We start from the raw sequence: 22,774 nt of genomic DNA on the forward strand, positions 1-22,774 counted from the left end.
TTATCCTGAATGTCGCCTGAAATAAAAAAGCATCTCTGCCAATGTCCAATTACATTTTACTGTTTACATTATAACACTGAGCTTACTGGACAAAAATGACTCTTCATTTTTCCAAACAGTTCATTCAGTATAACTCCAAAGGTTTACTGATCAGATTTGTTCCAAACACTCAGGTTAAAATTACAAGATAAAAAATCAATACATCCTCACAGTAACTGCCCTTGTAGAGTTATTTTCAGGTGTGGATCCGTCGGTGGTTTCTCACGTGATGTGGAGATTTAAAAGTCTTCTCACACAGGTCACATTTATAAGGTCTCTCCTCAGTGTGGCTAAACATGTGTAGTTTTAACTGTGCGACATTTATAAACAGTTTCCCACACTGATCACAGCAGGAAACATCATTTCCAGTGTGAATCCGTAGGTGATTATTTCGGTAGTGTTTGTCGCTGAAACTTTTTCCACAAAAGTTGCAGCTGTACGCCTTAATTCCAGAGTGGGTAATTAGATGCCTCTGTAAGTCGGGCTTTTGAGCAAACGCCTTACCACACAACTCACAGCTGTGTGCTTTAACTCCACTGTGCATGATACGGTGTGATTTTAAGCTTTGATAATGGGTAAAAGACTTTCCACACAATTTGCAGCTGTAAGGTTTAACTCCACTGTGGACGTGTTGGTGTGTTTTAAAGGTTTGAGCGTGGGTAAAAGACTTTCCACACAAGTGACAGTTGTACGCTTTAACTCCACTGTGGATGAGTTTGTGTGATTTTAAGCTTTCAGCCCGGGCAAAATCCTTCCCACACAAGTCACAGCTGTATGCTTTAACTCCACTGTGGATGAGTTGGTGTATTTTTAAGCCTCTAGCCCAGGCAAAATCCTTCCCACACAAGTCACAGCTGTAAGCTTTAACTCCACTGTGGATGACTTGGTGTTTTTTTAAGGTTCCAGCCTCGGTAAAAGACTTTCCACACAAGTCACAGCTGTAAGGTTTAACTCCACTGTGGATGAGTTGGTGTTTTTTTAAGAATCGAGCCAGGGTAAAAGACTTTCCACACAAGTCACAGCTGTAAGGTTTAACCCCACTGTGGAGGAGTTGGTGTGTTTTTAGGCTGTCACTCCGGGTAAAATCCTTCCCACACTCATCACAGCTGTAGGTTTTCTCTCTCTTTCTTCTGTGAGGTTTGTCGGCCTTCTGAGAGCGCTGACTTCTTGCTCCATGTTGGTCCTGCAGTGACAGAGATACAAACAGAGGCAGTGAGTGAAATGCAGTCGTCGACCAAACTGAAACTCCCTCCGTCAGTGGAAACAAACATGTCAACAAACACATTCTTGGTGTGTTACCACCACCTTTTGGTGACCGTATCACATTACAATGATGTGACACAATGAGAGGTGTAATGAAAATTACATTATTGAAGAAATATATAAGTGGAGAAAATCTTTTACTTCATAAAATATTTTGAGTTCAACTGTTGATATTGTTCTTTCAATGTGTGCTGATAAAATATGATCTTTGTACTTTTTTCGAACTTCTGTGGTTTTTGGTTGTGAATGTAGATTCTGTATATAGGAGCCCAGGATGCAAAAGACAAAGCTGCTGTTAATTGTGTTTTAAAAACCAACCAGTTGTACACACAGTTTCAATAACAGTGTAACTGTGATGTTTTTCTCACCTTCTGTGTTGAAGTCATTGTTTCCTCTGTAGTGGCTGAGCTGAGTCCAAATGGCTGAAATTGTTCCTCTGTTGCTCCACCAGACTCTTCTCCTCCTGTTACTTAGCTGGGACACAAAATGTATATAGATGTATTTTACCCCTTACAAAAAGAAGCACAGCAAATAAACATTACTACACTCCTCAGTGCAGGACTCGCAAAATCTCAAAGTCCCTGGTAACCCTTCAGGCAGGGAAGGGTTTTTGGTAGCCCAAAACAAATTTAAGTAGCCCAAATAAAAAAGAGAATAATTTTTTGATTGATGTTTTGTTTCCTTTACAATATTATACATTAAAGTATAATATTGTAACGGAAACAAAACATTAATCAAAAAATTGTTGAAACACAAATTACAACACTGTATAAAAATTACAATCATCAACTCAAATACTTGGTTCTAATTGAACAGAAATTTCTATGGACTTGTAAGAACTATGTAGAGCATGAATCAGTCTGTGTCAGATAATGAATTTGAAATTTCCACTGAAGTCACGGGTAAGAGGCTAGGCCATTTGCTTTTTGAAGTTTTCAAAGACTGCTAAATTGTGCCTGTAACATGTTGACCTATGTTTGCATCAGCCACTAGATGTCACTGTGTTGCTGCAATGTGTGTAATACACTGGCGAGCAAGAAGCTCCAGAAAAATGAGAAAAGGAAATAAAGTGGAATTGGAGCAGAGATCGGTGTGTGCGTGCATTTAATAAGAAGCTCGGTATACAGACAAAGATAATACATGGTGTCAGAGTAGCGGTTTTCTACGCAATCCCTCGCCGTTGGGCAGCGCAGACATGGAGGCTGCTGAGGTTTAAATTTACCATCTTAAATGTTTATATGCTGATTACATTGCATAATATAAGAGAGGCTTAACTCTGAGTACACTCTGTGCCAAAAAGTGCTGACAGGAAACTGCATGCTTTTGCAGCTAGAATGAAGTGAAAGTGAAACCAACTAGGCTGTTTGATCAAAACTTAAAGTGTGGTGTGACGTGAGAGCAAGTATATAAATACCTAGGCTTCCGTTTGTGCTTCAGACCTGAGCTTGTGTGTTCGTGTGTTCAGGTCTCCATATTCCGGAATATGTAAATTAAAGATCATTTTAAAGTAAAAGACCACTTTTGAGCCAGTCTCTCTTGGCCCTAAGAATACTAAAGAACCGGAATTTACAAGGCTTACGGCGTTCCCACACCGCACATGGATTGTGATTCTAGCAACCTGCCCGAGGCATGGCGACGTTTCAAGCAGCACACCGAGCTAATGTTCGCTGGTCCTCTTCGGGGGAAGGAGGAGGCAGACAAATGCAGCTACCTTCTTCTATGGGTCGGTGAGAAAGGACGGGACGTCTACAACACGCAGACGCTCACCGCAGACGACTCCCGAAAGCTTCAGACGCACTGCGATAAGTAGCCTGATTACATCACACCGAAAGCTAACCCAATCTACGCCAGATATAAGTTCCATGAAAAGATGCAGGAAAAGAGATATATATCTGCAACAAGTCGTCAATGATGTTCTGTATTGCTCTCTCTGACACATGAAGAACACTGTACATTTTTAAGAAGAGGGAAGACAAGTTGTTTTTTAACTGATTTTGCAGTTCCTCAGTGTCATGTGTGGACTCAGAAGGATTAGAGGAAGGACTTCCAAGTTCATAGTCATAGTTTGAGGGACCAGAATCCTCATATTCAACATTACTCTGTAAAGGATGGTTAGCAGTTTCTTTAAGGATAATTTCACACTTAAAGGCTGAAATATCACCATCAGGATGACACCTACTTCTATGGGTATTGAAGGAAGAATACACATTAGTACGGTAGTGACAATTTTTGAAAGGGCAATCCAATGTCTCATGCTGTTTTAGATGTGTCCTTAAGTGACTAAGGACATTTTTATCATTGAATGGTTGGCTACAACCACAAAGAGGGCAAAGAAATACTGCACTTTGATCTCTACTTTGCAGAAATTTCTGAGAATGTATCCGTGTTAAATGAATTTTCAAAGCATTCAGTGACTGAAATGTACAGATACAGCAATCATATGGACATCTGTGTGTATGTATGTATATATATATATATATATATATATATATATATACCAAGCCAACTCCAAGCCCATAGCACAAGTCACCATCAAGTGCGGGATCTACCAAGGAGATGCTCTGTCCCCACTGCTGTTCTGCATAGGCCTGAACCCCCTCAGTGAGATCATTAACAAGACTGGCTACGGATACCGACTACGGAACGGAGCAGTTGTCAGCCACCTCCTGTACATGGATGACATCAAGCTGTATGCCAAGAGTGAACGAGACATCGATTCACTGATCCACACTACCAGGCTATACAGCAATGACATTGGAATGTCGTTCGGGCTGGAGAAGTGTAGTCGGATGGTAACAAAGAGAGGGAAGGTAGTCAGAACTGAGGGGATCAAACTACCAGAAGGCAACATTGCAGACGTAGAGGACAGTTACAAGTACCTGGGGATCCCGCAGGCGAATGGGAACCATGAAGAGGCCGCTAGGAAAGCTGCAACCACCAAGTACCTGCAGAGGGTCAGGCAAGTCCTGAGGAGTCAGTTGAACAGTAAGAACAAGATCCGGGCCATCAACACGTACGCCCTGCCCGTGATCAGGTACCCTGCTGGGGTAATAGGCTGGCCAAAGGAGGAGATAGAAGCCACTGACATAAAGACAAGAAAGCTCCTTACCATGCATGGAGGGTTTCACCCCAAGTCCAGCATCCTGAGGCTGTACGCTAAGCGGAAGGAAGGGGGCCGGGGACTGGTGAGTGTCAGCACCACAGTCCAGGATGAGACAACGAACATCCAAGAATACATCACGAAGATGGCCCCAACTGACCGAGTGCTCAGTGAATACCTCAGGCAGCAGAAACCCAAGAAAGAGGAGGGAGACGAGGAACCATCATGGAAGGACAGGCCCCTGCACGGTATGTACCACCGGCAGATAGAGGAGGTGGCTGATATCCAGAAATCCTACCAGTGGCTGGACAAAGCTGGACTGAAAGATAGCACAGAGGCACTAATCATGGCAGCACAAGAACAAGCTCTGAGTACAAGATCCATAGAGGCTGGGGTCTATCACACCAGGCAAGACCCCAGGTGCAGGCTGTGTAAAGATGCCCCAGAGACAATCCAGCACATAACAGCAGGGTACAAGATGCTAGCAGGCAAGGCATACATGGAACGCCATAACCAAGTGGCCGGCATAGTGTGCAGGAACATCTGTGCCGAGTATAACCTGGAAGTCCCGAGGTCAAAATGGGAAATGCCCCCAAGGGTGGTGGAGAATGACCGAGCTAAGATCCTGTGGGACTTCCAGATACAGACGGACAAAATGGTGGTGGCTAACCAACCGGACATAGTGGTGGTAGACAAACAGAAGAAGACGGCCGTAGTGATCGATGCAGCGGTTCCGAATGACAGCAATATCAGGAAGAAATTAACCTGTGGACCATGAGATTTGAGGGAAAACATCGTTTTTTTCAAAGGAGTTATTCAGGATACAAAGAACTTCAAGAATGTTTTGAAAACACTTGCAACCAGGCATCAGCATATGATGGCATATCACCTCAATGGACCCTTGTTTTTCAAACCGCAAGTGCAAGCTTCAAGTGTCACCTGTGTCCAAGTTGCAACTTTGCCTGAAGTAGCACAAGATTTTATCAAGACTAAGACAGACCGCCAAAACATATACACCACTCATAAAGTGTCCCTAAATGGAACGGAGTATGCAATTGGAATGTTTGTCTCTGCAGGCCATACTGGAGGACTTCCAACATTCAGCAGGATTGAATATCTCCTGCTTGTAAACAATTCCATTTCCTTGTTTTGCAGGAATTACGAATGCTGGTACATTGAGCATTTGAGGTCGTTTGAGCTGACATAAACAGACAGTTTTTCGGTGTATCAGCTGCCGGAGCTAAATGATACAGTAAGTCTGACAGCATATACTGTTGATGGACATCTGTTGTTGACACAAAAAAGATTCATTCTGATCAGACACTTGCGAGATTAATATTGCTTTTGGAATAAGCCACATGTAGCCAAATAGATCAGGGCGAAAAAACTACTACTCTTTTCTTTTCCTTTCTAGGAAATGTCTGCTCAAGCTCTACTACTTCATGTTCATGTCTATGTCTATGTCATGTCTATTTGCACGAAGACACCTCTACCTTCATCAAAACGTGGGATGTAAGTTTGTGAACAGTATTCAAGTATCAACCTTGTTTAGATTTCACAAAACATTATGACACTTTGACAGTGTGAGAAGTATCTCCATCCTTTGGGTCTGTCTACAACAGTGTCCATGTCACATAATGGGGAAACACCACATATTCTTAATGTGTATAGACCCTACCTTCTATAATGTTCCTAGCCCAACCATACATCACTGTACATTTATTTATTTATTTTAATAATAGAACTCCCATTGACTTTCTGTAGTTATTGCCATGAAGAGGTATGACTTTGCTTTATGAGTACTAGTTGTCATTTTTATTTTTCTCAAGTTTTTGGTGTGTTTTGGCTTTTTTGTTGTTCAAACACTTGATTTCTAAGATGGGGATAATCCAGTACTTGTATTGTGACTTGTATAGATGAGACTAAGGCTACGTTCACACTGCAGGCGAAAGTGCATCAAATCCAATTTTTTTTTACCCTATGTGACCCATATCCGATCATGGTATGACAGTGTGAACGGCACAAATCCGATATTTTCAAATCCGATCTGGGTCACTTTCATATGTGGTACTGAATCCGATACATATCCAATGTTTTAGAAAGCGACTGCTGTTTGAACGGTCAAGTCGCATTAAATCCGTCTTTTATGTCACTGACACAAGACAGACGCCAATTATCAGCTACGGAGAAGTGCCTGAAAAGACATCGTGAACGCTTTCTGGCCATCCAATGTAGATGTCAGTGAAACTGTTGGGAAGACAACGTTGGAGAAACGTGAACATTTTATTTATACTGTATAATCTGCAGAGTCTGACAGAAACCTGCAACTATCCTTTGAAGCACCACTCCTCTCTAAAACAGCAATAAGGATCATTATTAGGTTATTTACATTATTATGTAAATAACAAAATAACTTAAAGCAAAAATTGGGAAACATAAAGTCCGAAGTCTTTACATTAACGGCCATCAGTCAAACAATATTGTTTGCTCTGGGTCTAAACCATAGGTGTCAAACTCTGGCCCGCGGGCCAAATTTGGCCCGCAGCCTAATTACATTTGGCCCGCAAAGCCATACCAAATTACTATTAGAGCTGGTCTACTGGTATTATACAGCTAATATATATATTGTTTAGTATTAAGCTTTGCTTGTTCCATATTCAGTTTTTCAGCAAAACGTGTTTGAGTCCATAAGAAAAGATTCATTCTTATATCTAGAGGAAGATTTTTTTTTTTCAATAAATATTAATGTTAGCCCGTGACTTTGTTCCAGTTTTGAATTTTGGCCCACTGTGTATTTGAGTTTGACACCCCTGGTCTAAACAGAGCGCGTTGTGTGTGACATATTCTTTTGTGCATGCGGGCCGCTTTGAGCGTTCACACTAGAGCGTGTTTGCTGTCGCATTTTATCTGTAGTGTGAACAAACAGACAAAAAGAAAAATCGGATTTGATCAAAAAATTGGAATTGAGCATTAAGACCTGCAGTGTGAAAGTAGCCTAAGAGAAATAGGAATGCACTAACATGTAGTAATTTTATTTTCTGTAGATGATGCATTCTGATGAACCAGATATTAGTGAAGTGCCACTTGGACTCCTCCTGATCAGGCCCAATTCCAGCGATGCAACATTCTTCTGCCCTGAGAAGATTGCAGTTTTGGTTGAGGGTAACATGATCATTGATTTTCCCACCCTGGCTGATGCATTTCTAGTAATATTTGGACTGACTTACACCCTGCATCTAAGCTACCCAAAATGTTTGGCCAACACATTTGACTTTATTCAGAAAGTGTTAATGGGTCTGGAGGATGGGAAGTTGAAGCCCAAAGTGCTGAGTCTCAAAAATGATCTTTTGGCAGTAGAATAATGTCCACTGTCCCTACACAGCCCCCAAGTGCCTGTTAAAGCAAGTAACTCAGTTTATCATTTTTCCAAGTCTGGATAAGTTTTAAAAAAGAGAATAGAAGCAAGAAAATGTTGGCATTTGCATACTCTCATTTCATACTTGATTATCTAAAAGCCAAACATCCAAAATAAAAGGGGAAGGTTCTAAGGAGATTTACAAGACTTTGTTTTATGCTTCTAAAGAAGGATTTCTCTATTTAAGGTTTTATCGGTCTGTCGTTGACAGCATGATTGCACTCTACAGATGTGTATATTGGTTTAGTAATAACCTTTGCTGTTTTTGTAATAACAGTATTGGCATATTAAAAAGGTTCCCAATAATATTCCAGTGTATTAGCTGCACTGTAATTTACTTTCATTCAGTTTCCCCACCTGGCAGTGCAGGATTTTGTGTTTTTTCATTTCCTTCTGTTTTTTTTTTTTTTAAACAAAAATGCTATACTCAACTGTTAATGGCATCTAAATACTGTTGTATTCAGATTTCACATGTTGTGAAAGTCTTTATTTCTAATATTGTAACCTTGTGCCTAAATTTGACATTTCAGAAATTATTCCCAATAATATTTGGTGAGTTTCTCTGGGATTGCCCGAGATTTTTTCTTTTCTTTTCTGAACATACATGCAAGGAAATTTAATTTGTCATTTATTACTGTACTGCATTTGTCATACCAAAAGAGGATCTCAGCTCTATCCCCTTGCTACACACAAGTATTTTTGGTTCTCTGAAAAAAGGCAAATGTTAAGACATCATGTCTTAACAAGTTAATGTTACTCAATAAATTTCTAAGTTAAATTTATGTTGTCTGTGTTGTTTGCCATGTTTTTACAAGTGTGGTTGCTTATTTCTAGCACATTTTTTATTTTTATATCCAATTCAAAACACAGTAAATTTGGCTACTACAAGTTGGGTGTATTTTAAAGTTTTGAGTATCATTAGCTTAAAATGGTTAACATTTTAAAACTAAATATTAATTCCTTAAATTTACTTGATTTAGATTTGTAATTGAAACTCAAAATATTAAGTAGAGAGTACCAAACCAAGAATGTGGATATAACATGAAAACATTTATCATTGGTACTTAAAAATATTTATCTAAAGCTAATAAATAAAGTGTGTTTAATTAACTTTCAACTTTGAGTTTTAGTTACTTAAAATATTTTATGTAATCAGTTTCACCAAAAGTTTTGAGTTAAATTAACTTATTGAGTTTTACAGTGTAGTGGGATGAGAAGCAATATATGAACTAGTGGACTAATATTATATTAGGAAAGATGATTGAATTATAGCAGGGGTGAACAGAATGCAGCAGAGGGATTAAATGAGTGAGACTAGTAGATTCTTAGTTTCTTGTTCCTGGGGGAGATTTTACCATGACATACACCTTGTTACATGGGATGAAACTTGCATTTTTGTTACCAAGTGGAGATGAAAAGTCCTAAAACTAGGCTTTCGTGTTTTTACATTTTGTAGAATTTTATTTTATTTTTTAATGTTTGAGGAGTGCACTGAAAGTTAGGTTTGAGAATCTGCTCTCCTTCAAGCAGGCCTGCATGATTGGAACTAAAAGTGCTATACAACACTGTTGCTTTAAAAATGATCATAAAGTGAGCTTCTCCACATTACAATGGGCTCTGGAGAAAGTCACCTATGTGGGACACGATTGGATAGTAAGTCCTAAGTCCCTTGTCTAAAAGGCTTCAGCAAGGTAATCCATTCCGAATTCGTCTTTTTTCTTATTTGAAATGATGTCATGTTACGTGCATGACATCATTTCCTGACAGTTTCCTTCTTTATGCACTGAAGCTGGCACGTTCCCTCAGTTTTTCCAGTAAGGTGGTGCGCCAGCACATTATGGGTGCCAGGTCCGGTTATGATGAAACCAATCACACCATTGTTTTTCTTGTGACATTACCGATAAGTTTGATGTGTCACATGGCCCTCTTCCTATTGAAAAAAACAAAAGTTCTATCCAAGATGGCCGACTTCTAAATGGCCACCATGGTCCTCCATCTTGAAGAGTTTGCCCCCTCACATATACGAATGTGCCACAAACAAGACTTTAATATCACCAACCATTCCCATGTTATTACGGTGTATCCATATAAATGGCCCACCCTGTACGTTAAGCATTAACATGGTTTTAAAGCCTTCACTGTAAAATATGTAGTATGTAAATCTTACAGAGAATGTGATGATTTTGTGGATAATTAAAGCCAGTCATATAACCACAAACACAGCAAGCTGAAAGTCACTGAAAACAGTTGACTGAAAACAGTCAACAGTTCACTGTGGGAGAAAGTACTCGGGGCCTTCAAGTTAAACACTATGAAATGACATCAACCACACTTATACAGACTGTATATAACAACCAACTCTAAAATGTTTGTTTGCAGAGAAAAGACACAGACAGACTCTGCTTACAGGATGTGATGTGACAACACTAATGAAATATTGATGTCATATTTGTTCAAGACGTTTTTCTTATGGGCAAAAATATTAAAATCATGATGAACAGGGGTGGTGATTCCTATGCCTTTGTGTATATAATTTGGAATTTTTTTTACAACTGTGGGCCAAAAATAAATACATGCTATTATTTCATTAATTTCAAAGGTTTATTTGCATGACGCACAAACAGACACAATTGAAAGGTACAAATGTGTTGTGCATTTAACGAATTCAAATGTGGTGCAGATGTGTGCCACAAGTTGATCTGGCTGTAGGCTGTGGCACTTGGCCAGAGGTGGCGCTGGTTGATTCGAGTCCATGTTAGTGCAAACAAAGTAAACTGCACGCTTTAGTTGTGAAGCAAAAACGCTGAAATCGGCGTAATAAAACGTAGGAGGTGAACGACGACTAGAGTCTCCCGACCGTTTACTTCCTGTGAACAACACCGGCGTGGTGTTAATTGTTTGCTGTTTTCGCGATCGCGTCGCGCATCAAAATATCACCAACTCGCCACATTTTTAAACATTTTGTTGTTCAACAGCATCAAGACTGGCGGGGTGTGCTTGAATTAACCTCACAAGTGTCACAGGTTACACATATGGTGTTTTTTTTTTTTGCTAGTTTGTCGGTAGCAGCTCCTGAAACGCAAGTCTACCACACATCTGTTCGACCAAAGCCAGTTAATCTGGAACACGGGCCGATTTTTTGTCCCAGTCCAGCCCTGGATGCATCTGGACATCGTCCTATTAAGTCCTATTCTAAAGGCTGCTTGCCCTCCCCCACGCGTGTACCTGTGGCTTTCTGTCCTGGGGGTGGGGGCTGGTTGTTCTCCTGCCCTGCACCCCATCCTTTTGTTCATATTCAAAGACTATTTTTCTGTATCTACTCTTACCCCCCTAAAACCCGCCGTATTATAATGTTGCAAGCAATCACAAACTCTACAGTCTGTCTAACTCCAATGTATACCAAGCAATCTATTATTCTCAACAGAGCTAAAATCAACATAAACTGAACCCACATTAAAGTTAGCTCGGTGCTTACCTTTAGATGAGCCCACAAACCGAGAGAAACTCCGTGATGAAGCTGGAAGTCCTAAGAAACAGATCAGGGAGCAGAGACCCACGTGGTTCACGCTGATCTCAGCTATGATCCAGGAGACAAGGATGTGCAGATCGATGCAGAAATTGATCCCAACGTTGGTAGTGGTATATGTTCTGTAAGTTTACTACTTTACTCCAGTTTCATGAAAAAGTAACTCTCTCTCTGCTCGACACCTCTCCTGCACACACACAATTTCTCCGCCCCTTTTCCCGACTCTTCAGTGATTTGTTACTTGGTTTGGTCACGTGACTCACTTGCACAACGTAACCACGCGGGGTGTAATTTCAAAAGTAGCGCCTATCTCCTTTCCCTAAACTATTTTCTTTGGCCTCGATGAAAACGTCATCGTGTGAAGGAGAATTGCTAAAAACTCAGGAAAAGAGAGGAGCGGTGCTGAGAATTGGAACAGCCTTACACTCGTTTCTCTGTAACAATGTGACGCCTGTTGAAACTACATTGTGCTGAAGATGGACTACAAAACAAATATCTAATTGCTAAGCACTCGGGAAAAGAGCACATATCCATGTATCATGATTAACCTGGCATTGCTTATAAATGTTGGGCAATGGCTGGAAGACCTAAACAAGGCCCAGAATTTGAACAGAAAAAATGTTCGAATGCCAGATATAAGTACGCTGTTCACCTTATAACTAAAAATGAGAAAATGCTGAGAGCAGATTCCTTGGCCAGGAAAATGCTGTGTAATAATATGACAGATTTTTGGAAAGAGGTGAAAGCTCTTAATAATTGTAAACCATCTCTACCATCAACTGTTGAAGGTGTTTCTGGGGCAGATAACATTGCAGTATTGTGGAGACAGCATTACATTGCATTGTTTAACTGTATAAAAAGTGAATCATACGAGGACAATTCTGACATGAGTCATGACACAATAAGTGTAAGGACACATGAAGTATATGAAGCCATTCATTGGTTATCTGATATAAAGCTTCTGGTCACTGCAGAACATTTATCAGCACAGAGACAACAAGCCCATTATCATCAATGGAGCTCCAGTGGAGAGGGTGCAGTCTAGTGATGTTCGATTTGGCGGAAGAGGGGCGGCCAAAGAGTAAACTTTTAAAGTAAGTACTAGTGATGGTAAATTCGACTCTTTTTACTGAATCGAGTTTTAATGAGTCACTTACCAAAGTGAATCGGGTTTCTTGAGTCATTTGAGTCACTGAGTCAGTTGACCAGAGAGTGCAAAAATGTATATTTTCACTCAAACGTAATTTGTTTCTCTTTTAATGTAAATCCTACTGCTTAGATGAATGATTGTAAAAGAAAACAACTATTTTCTTTAGAGCAAAAAAGAGCAAAACAATTCTAAAGGGAACATTTATTTATTTTTATTTTATTTTATTGGTATTTTCCTTAATTGTGTCAAATATATATTTTCTCATCTAAATGTCCACTGAGCTGTGAGCCAGGGGGCGGTAAAGTGCCTTAACATTGGTTGCCAACCAAGAAGAACCAGAAGAAGTAGCTGTGAGCCAGGAGGGAGGGGGTGAGTGATTCGTAACAGGAAGGGAGGGGGTGAGTGAGTGATTTGTTCAACTCGTTAAAGCTGTGAGCCAGGAGGGAGGGGGTTAGAGAGTCCTGAGTGATTCGCTTATGCTATGATTCAGCACAGCAAGGCAGGGGGTGAGTAGCTCAAATGTGCTGTTAGCATGTTAGCTGAGCGATGCTACTGTGAACTGAGGAGCTATTGTCTTGATGTGAGCTTCTACTCAGGGTTTTTTCTTCCAGTTCAGAGCAGGAATGTTTTTGTTAATAAACTGGCTGTTGTTTTTTCCCCCCATAATTTTAATTATAAGGTAGATATATTTCTACTAATGGAATTAGTTTGCTAACAGCAACAGGGATGAGTCAGTGAGTCAGTTGCTCTTGTGAATCATGATTCACGAGTCAGTAAAGGGATTCTCAAGTATTGAACGATTCGTTCACGAATCGAACATCACTAGCAAGTACTGAATATTATGTCACTTATTTATGTGCAAATGTTTAATAATGAATAACATTAAGACATTACTGTTGGCCACATGTCGGCAAAGTTATGTGACATTAGTGATGTTTGTACTTCCAGCGTTAACTTGGTTTCAAAGCCTTTTCTTTAAAATATACGCCGTTCAATAGTCGACCTTAATATTACAGATAATGTGATGATTTTATGGATAATTGAAATCAGTCATATATCCACAAACACAAGCTGAAAATCAGTGATACTGCGCGGTTTGCAGTCCTGAATATCACGGCACAAGCAGGATTCACTGCACTGTTAATGTTAGCTATGTTATATTGCTGCCTCTGTTCGGTGGTGTCGAGCCAAACAGACTTTAACGTGTGTTTGAACGAGCTGACGGTTCACTCGTTAAGCTGAAAGAAAGATGCTTTAATCACAGTAGTCACACATGTGTCCACTGTACCATCTGGGAACTCTTCTTGTTTAGCACTCGTAATAACACAAACACTAAATCCGTCTGCAAAAGACAATAGATAATGCAAAAGACACAGCAAATCATAACAACTCAAAATACTGGGTCAAACTGACCCAGAACCGTGACATTATCATTAAATTAATCAACCAATGTTTCCCAATTTATTAACTGTTTCTGTAAAAAAAAAGTAGCCATGAATTTCCACACAGCCAACATACGTCAAACACTTCTGAGCTACATATACAACAAAGAGATCAATCTTTCCTCTATAACTATGCAGTGCACTGTACTCTTTACTATTGTAGGGCAAGCGACCCATTTAAACGGTGTAAACCCTCTCAAAGACATTTATCTTTACTGCCCCCACATGAGTGACATATCATTTATAAAAATGATTAGAAATGTCACACCAACGACCCCTTTAACTCGTGCTCTTTTCACCCCTCACCCTCTCATTCCAATGCAGCTTTATGGTTATTGCTGTGGTTCTAGAATCTTCTCATAATGACTAGTAGGTCCCCAAACCACACAACCTTTGACCTCAATCACTGCCTGGGCTGTCAGCTATGCCATGAGTGTTTCCTACTTCTCACTGGGTCTCTGAAGGCAACACAGAAATACGGGTCCGATCTGTGTGTGTCACACGCCTGCCAGTACAGCACAAAATAAAAAATATGTCACTAAAAGATCATCAAAACAACTTATAAGAGCAATAAACAAAATAATTCAAAAACAAATAAACAGTCAAATACAATTTAATAACCAGGACCCAATATTCTAGTGCTTATAGTTCAAACATAATACTTCAGTACAATCATATTAATAACTGCCATCCAACAGGCAATTTCTATGACTTTGTGTATATAATTTAACATTTCTTACTTATGTAGGCCAAAAATAAATACATGATATCATTTCATTCAGTTCAGAGGTTTATTTGCATGACGCACAAACAGACACAATTGAAAGGTACAAATGTGTTGTGCATGAAACGAATTCAAATATGGTGCAGATGTGTGTCACAAGTTGATCTGGCTGTAGGCTGTGGCACTTGGCCAGAGGTGGCGCTGGTTGATTCGAGTCTATGTTAGTGCACACAAAGTAAACTGCACGCTTTAGTTGTGAAGCAAAAACGCTGAAATCGGAGAAACAAAATGTAGGAGGGGAACGATAACGACGACTAGAGTCTCCCGATCATTTACTCTTGCTGTCCTGTGAACAACACCAGTGTGGTGTTTGTTTGCTGTTTTCGCGATCGCGTCGCGCATGTTCAAAATACTATCACAAAAGAATTATGACCTTGTTTTCTGCTTAGCCTTCACCTAAGGATTTTCCTGCCAGATAAGCAGAAGGAGCCTCACTATCTGTTTAGCGTCTCCCATTACAATGGCCTCACTGTTAACTTTCCACATGTATGTGAAGTAGTGACACAGGAGTGCTCTTACTATGGTAAAGTAAGAAAGTGATATTACTATAACTAATGTAATATGATTAAATATGTGCTTAATATATGAGAAAAGAAATCTGCCACCACATCTCCAATTTTATTTAATCTATACGTTGATGATTTGTCCATACAGCTGAGAGCCTGTAACACTGGGTGTATATTAGGTAAAACATTGATAAATCATCTTATGTATGCATACGACCTGGTTGTTTTTAGTCCAAGCAGTGCTGGGTTGCAGGAGCTTCTTAACATCTGTACTGAATATGGTGTGCAATATAACATAAAGTACAATGCTGTTAAAAGTGCTGTCTTGATATGTAGAACCGAGCAGGATAAACAGCTAAATTTCCCTTTGTTTAAACTGGCCCAAAAACTCTTGAAGTTCATAAAAAGGTGAAATACCTCGGTCGCTTTATTACTGAGCAAATGAATGATGATGATGACATATACAGACAACAGTGTAAGCTCTATGTGCAGGCAAATACTGTTGTAATAATGTTGCATATAATGATGCGATGAGAATCCTTTGCAGGATACCTAGAAGGGGTAGTGCCAGCCAGATGTTTGTAGCTGTGGGTGTTTGGACTTTTAAAGCACTTTTAAGTGAACTTAAAATAATCATGGAAAGAATTTCCATGTGATTAAATTGCTTTCTATTAGCATTAAAGACTTGTGTTGGAATAACTTAATTTGTATGAGTTGGTTCAACTCAATTAACTTAAGCTGGGACCAAATTTAGTAAATTAGTTGGAGAAAACCTACTGAATTGAGTTGGAACAAAACTCTTTAAGTTGGATCAACACTATTAAAATATATTGGATCAAAATGCAGTAAATACGTTGATTCATCAATCCTTGATTAAGTTGGTCCAACTTGAGTGCATTAAGTTGGAGTAACAGAATTGCATAAAATAAAAAATAAAAAATAAAATAAATAAAATAAAACTAAAATAAAGCAATTTAATCACATTGAAATTCTTTCCATGATTTTTTTATGTTCATTTAAAGAGTTATTTTTTTGAGTGTATGGGAAGCAAGAAACTCAGATTAACAAAATTCATTAGTAAATCTCTATAAACGAGAGCTGAACTATTAAGCAAGAAATTAAATTAGATTAATTTAACTTAATTACTGAGATTCAATAATTCACTCAATAGTCCCAAAACATGAAATCATGAGACAAGAGTCAGACTATATGTGTTGTAGCAGAGTCCAAAAGGAAATGGGACAGAGGGGCTGAGCGGAGGAGTTGGTCATCTGGTTGGGGTTTGGGATGCGGGGCCTCCCTGCTGCTGTGGAGACGGGGGCGGTCTGCTTGTTTCCACCTCCAGGAAAAGGGTAACATCTTAGAGAGACTTAGAGCTTTTTATTGTCATTATGCAGTTTACTGCACAGCGAAATTGGGTAGCTGGACCGCAAAGGTGCAAAAATAAGAAGAGAAAACAATATACAATGAGGGGGGGAAAAAAATCAAATCAAGTAAAATAAAAAGCAATATATATACGTATAATGTGGCCATTCCCTCACAGTGGTGCCACACGCTCCCCTACAACAATAGTGGCTCCTGACACCTGAAACATATTTGCGCTTACAGTCTCTATATTGTTGCCAACTATCACACGGATAATAATCAAAATCTTTAAATCCAAATTTCAAGCACTTAGAAATGTTTGGTTCTCTGGGATTAGGTAACCACCATAGTTATGGCTTCTTCCTAATAACTACATATGGGGTAGAAAAGAGATAGATATGGAAACTGGACTAAATGTGGGCCTTAGAATGAAGATAAGCTTGGTTGTGGGGGCCACAAGGCGGGTGAAGGCACGAGGTAAATAACTACCATGTTTACAGTGGGCCGTGACTGTTATGTTGGATGACCTACAGATGAACAGGTGAGCATTTGGCCTGGACGCCTCTGTCGGGTGCATCAGCTCAGTCGGCCAGGAGAGTTAGACTGAGAGTCCGTTACCTGCTCATTACAACACTTATGTTGTAGGGACTCGGGTTCTATTTCTGACTGAGGCAGGTTAAGGGCTGCTGAACTGTCACTCCTCTCAGGGCCATACTGGTGAGTCTCTACTTCATTCCCAGTTTCAGGTGCATGGGACCTGTGGGATTATAATATTATTTTATGCCATGTTAGACCCCTAATTAAAGATTGTGAATTATTGTGTAGTTTCAGTTTGCATTATGCTCCTGAACTAGAAGAAGGTGATAATTATTACATTTGGTAAACTGATTTGCATTACATTAGACTGTTGATTTATTGTGAATGAATGATATTGTTTTATGATGCATTATACTGCTGAGTTATAAGAAATACTGTTCACAGAAAGTCATCGTCTCATTTGTCTGATTAGAAGAGAACAGAGCATACTGCCCCATTTCATCAGGAGCAGATAAACAGGGAGCCAAGGTCGTAGCTTAGGCGCTGTGTGAGAAAGAATGTTTAGGCTCTGATGATTAGGAGGGGGCCACTAGAGGCTATAAAAGTTTGATCAAGGCTCCACCATTTTGAGATCTGATGCTGTCTGTTGTATGGTGTCCATCTCCCACGCGTGTGTTCATTAAATCATCGTTTGACTTGACCCGGCCGGACCAGTGTTGTTATTTTGGTTTTCCTCCTGTATCCATTCCCAATATTTGAATCCGTAACAGACCCTCTCTTCCTAATCGACCTCCCTTGTGGGTTCCAGCCATCTCTGACTGATTCTCAACAATGTCCTCAGTATCCATTACAGACATCCTTCATCCTGGCTCTTTGTGATCCCTGGACTCTGAACAGATCCAGAGGTGGGTCGAGTATCCAAAAATTGTACTCAAGTAAGAGTAGCATTACTTTAAAATATTATTACTCAAGTAAAAGTGAAAAGTAGTCGTCAAAAAAGACTACTCAAGTAGCGAGTAACTGTTTGAAATGTCTGATTTATTTTATAAATAAATGCTATCAGACAAACAAAAATAAATAAATATACAAATTTTAGTATTTTCAAAAGGAATATATGTAAAAAGATCAACAAAATAAGGCATAACAATTCTAATTTCCAGATTTCAGTTTTTCACAACATAAAGCTTTTTTCACCAATACCTACAGTAAATAATATAAATATAGAAACAGTGCAAACAATTTCCAGTGACAAGACATGCTGTAAACTTTATATTAATTTTTGCTCCAAATGGCACAGCAGCCTCAGAGAAAATATTAGAACGCGGCATCTTGAACATATGTACAAACTGGATTCCAAAAAAGTTGGGACACCAAACAAATTGTGAATAAAAACTGAATGCAATGATGTGGAGATGGTAAATGTCAATATTTTATTCAGAATAGAACGTAGATGACAGATCAAAAGTTCAATCCGAGAAAATGTATCATTTGAAAGGAAAAATATGTTGATTCAAAATTTCACGGTGTCAACAAATCCCAAAAAAGTTGGGACAAGTAGCAATAAGAGGCTGGAAAAAATAAATTTGAGCATTACGAAGAGCTGGAAGACCAATTAACACTAATTAGGTTAATTGGCAACATGATTGGGTATAAAAGGAGCTTCTCAAACTGGCAGTGTCTCTCAGAAGCCAAGATGGGTAGAGGATCACCAATTCCCAAAATGTTGCGCAGAAAGACAGTGGAGCAATATCAGAAAGGTGTTAACCAGCGACAAATTGCAAAGACTTTGCAGTTATCATCATCAACTGTGCATAACATCATCCGAAGATTCAGAGAATCTGGAACAATCTCTGTGCGTAAGGGTCAAGGGCGTAAACCCATACTGGATGCCCGTGATCTCCAGGCCCTTAAACGACACTGCACCACAAACAGGAATGCTACTGTAAAGGAAATCACAGAATGGGCTCAGGAATACTTCCAGAAACCATTGTCAGTGAACACAATCCACCGTGCCATCCGACGTTGCTGGCTGAAACTCTACAGTGCAAAGAAGAAGCCATTTCTAAGCAAGATCCACAAGCTCAGGCGTTTTCACTGGGCTAGGGATAATTTAAAATGGAGTGTGGCAAAATGGAAGACTGTTCTGTGGTCAGACGAGTCACGATTCGAAGTTCTTTTTGGAAATGTGGGACACCATGTCATCCGGACCAAAGAGGACAAGGACAACCCAAGTTGTTATCAACGCTCAGTTCAGAAGCCTGCATCTCTGATGGTATGGGGTTGCATGAGTGCGTGTGGCATGGGCAGCTTGCATGTCTGAAAAGGCACCATCAATGCAGAAAAATACATTCAGGTTCTAGAACAACATATGCTCTCATCTCTTCCAGGGAAGACCCTGCATTTTTCAACAAGATAATGCCAGACCACATTCTGCATCAATCACAACATCATGGCTGCGTAGGAGAAGGATCCGGGTACTGAAATGGCCAGTCTGCAGTCCAGATCTTTCACCTATAGAGAACATTTGGCGCATCATAAAGAGGAAGGTGCGACAAAGAAGGCCCAAGACGATTGAACAGTTAGAGGCCTGTATTAGACAAGAATGGGAGAGCATTCCTATTTCTAAACTTGTGAAACTGGTCTCCTCGGTCCCCAGACGTCTGTTGAGTGTTGTAAGAAGAAGGGGAGATGCCACACAGCGGTGAAAATGGCCTTGTCCCAACTTTTTCGGGATTTGTTGACACCATGACATTTTGAATCACCATATTGTTCCCTTAAAATGATAACTTTTCTCAGTTTAAACTTTTGTTCCGTGATTTATGTTCTATCCTGAATACAATATTGACATTTGCCATCTCCACATCATTGCATTCAGTTTTTATTCACAATTTGTTGAGTGTCCCAACTTTTTTGGAATCTGGTTTGTACATACAAGGCAGCTCAATTTACCATAAATTGTATGGGTGTGCATTTATTTCTGCATATTTAGCAAAAGTGTGCCATTTCTTAACTCAGTGAAGTGATGGTTAGGCTTCAGCAGCAGTTTGCTCTCTTTCTGTGAAGCTGTAACTGTTAAGCAGTGAACAGGAGTCCTGCATGACTAAGAGGTCCTTCACAAGCTCCAGATGCAGGAAGAGCAGTATTGATTTTGATCGACAGCTTCTTGATGTGAGGAAAGCAATGCAATAGATCCACACCTCCAGTGAATGGACATGAAAGGTGCCTCTCCAGCTCCCCTGCTTCTGGCTTTCCTTACCCCATGGATCCATCATCTTCGTCGAATAGGCTGCTGTTTGTGCTGGCCTCATCCAGCTCTGTGTCTAGGTGATGTCTGATGAAGTGGAGACCTGTGGAAAGATGTATGGTTTTCAAAAGAATTAGGTCTGGTCATTATAGTGCTGTATACACTGCCAAGCTGTGGATGTTTGTTTGGAAAGTTGATGGTGTGTGTGTGTCTGTGTGAGTGAGTGAAAGACACAAAGAGGGAGAGTGAGAGAAAGATTTTGTATGATAAGCTTCATGTTATGGACGCACAGTTTGAGCACTAAGGTCGCATCAGAGCATCAGGCCGTATAGTGTGGGACCCTACATCGTGACCTATGAACTTCTAACCTCTGGGATTTACAGTGGGGCAAAAAAGTATTTAGTCAGCCACCGATTGTGCAAGTTCCCCCACTTAAAATGATGACAGAGGTCAGCAATTTGCACCAGAGGTACACTTCAACTGTGAGAGACAGAATGTGAAAAAAAAAATCCATGAATTCACATGGTAGGATTTGTAAAGAATTTATTCGTAAATCAGGGTGGAAAATAAGTATTTGGTCACCTCAAACAAGGAAAATCCCTGGCTCTCACAGACCTGTAACGTCTTCTGTAAGAAGCTTTTCTGTCCCCCACTCGTTACCTGTATGAATGGCACCTGTTTAACCTCATCATCTGTATAAAAGACACCTGTCCACAGCCTCAACCAGTCAGACTCCAAACTCCGCCATGGCCAAGACCAAAGAGCTTTCGAAGGACACTAGGAAAAGAATTGTAGACCTGCACCAGACTGGGAAGAGTGAATCTACAATAGGCAAGCAGCTTGGTGTGAAAAAATCAACTGTGGGAGCAATCATCAGAAAATGGAAGACATACAAGACCACTGATAATCTCCCTCGATCTGGGGCTCCACGCAAGATCTCATCCCGTGGGGTCAAAATGATCATGAGAACGGTGAGCAAAGATCCCAGAACCACACGGGGGGACCTGGTGAATGACCTGCAGAGAGCTGGGACCAAAGTAACAAAGGTCACCATCAGTAACACACTACAACGGCAGGGAATCAAATCCCACAGTGCCAGACGTGTTCCGCTGCTGAAGCCAGTGCATGTCCAGGCCCGTCTGAAGTTTGCCAGAGAGCACATGGATGATACAGCAGAGGATTGGGAGAATGTCATGTGGTCAGATGAAACCAAAGTAGAACTTTTTGGTATAAACTCAACTCGTCGTGTTTGGAGGAAGAAGAATACTGAGTTGCATCCCAAGAACACCATACCTACTGTGAAGCATGGGGGTGGAAACATCATGCTATGGGGCTGTTTTTCTGTCAAGGGGACAGGACGACTGATCCGTGTTAAGGACAGAATGAATGGGGCCAAGTATCGTGAGATTTTGAGCCAAAACCTCCTTCCATCAGTGAGAACTTTGAAGATGAAACGAGGCTGGGTCTTCCAACATGACAATGATCCAAAACACACCGCCCGGGCAACAAAGGAGTGGCTCCGTAAGAAGCATTTGAAAGTCCTGGAGTGGCCTAGCCAGTCTCCAGACTTCAACCCCATAGAAAATCTGTGGCGGGAGTTGAAAGTCCGTGTTGCTCAGCGACAGCCCCAAAACATCACTGCTCTTGAGAAGATCTGCATGGAGGAATGGGCCAAAATACCAGCTACTGTGTGTGCAAACCTGGTAAAGACCTATAGTAAACGTTTGACCTCTGTTATTGCCAACAAAGGTTATGTTACAAAGTATTGAGTTGTATTTTTGTTATTGACCAAATACTTATTTTCCACCCTGATTTACGAATAAATTCTTTACAAATCCTACCATGTGAATTCATGGATTTTTTTTTTCACATTCTGTCTCTCACAGTTGAAGTGTACCTCTGGTGCAAATTACTGACCTCTGTGCAAGTTCCCCCACTTAAAATGATGACAATCAGTGGCTGACTAAATACTTTTTTGCCCCACTGTAATTGTACAGATTGAGCAGGAGCTTAATAACGTGAATGAAATAAATCACACAGTGTTTGCCGAGCTTAATGCAGACTGTTTAAACTAAACAAGCTGCTGTTTCACATATCCTGATTATGCTGTTTCCCTGTCACCCGCAGTATTATGTTCTGTTTTAACAGTTAAAGCAGTAAAGATGAGCTGTTTGCATGTGCGTGAAACTCTAGCGTCATTAACCAGGCTAGCTGTTAGATTGTAGCTCACACTAGCTAACCAGCGAGCAGTTAAAAGGACAGCCGAAGCTGCACAAAACACCCACAAACTTATCTCACTACAACGTAGCGCCGACAATATGACTCGCAGCTCGAGCTCGACACAGCTGCTGTAACTAAATATGACATCCAGCTAACCACAGCTCAAAAGATATTCACAGAAAA

General features: G+C 40.3%; 2 protein-coding genes across 2 annotated transcripts in view; both read right to left on the bottom strand.

Moving 5' to 3' along the window:
• LOC146521305 (uncharacterized) overlaps positions 1 to 22,774 on the bottom strand; it is a 55,103-nt gene that overhangs the window by 3,104 nt on the left and 29,225 nt on the right. The gene's annotated exons all lie outside the window — the stretch shown is intronic.
• On the bottom strand, positions 45 to 11,541 carry LOC146521306 (uncharacterized). Its single transcript, XM_085155117.1, has 3 exons — positions 11,293 to 11,541; positions 1,671 to 1,776; positions 45 to 1,222 (listed from the first exon to the last, which is right to left on the bottom strand). The coding sequence occupies exons 2-3, from the start codon at positions 1,686 to 1,688 to the stop codon at positions 236 to 238; spliced, it is 1,005 nt and encodes a 334-aa protein (XP_085011243.1). The 5' UTR covers positions 1,689 to 1,776; positions 11,293 to 11,541; the 3' UTR covers positions 45 to 235.

The sequence above is a fragment of the Neolamprologus multifasciatus genome, chromosome 3 (assembly GCF_963576455.1).
Source record: "Neolamprologus multifasciatus chromosome 3, fNeoMul1.2, whole genome shotgun sequence".
NCBI lineage: Eukaryota > Metazoa > Chordata > Actinopteri > Cichliformes > Cichlidae > Neolamprologus > Neolamprologus multifasciatus.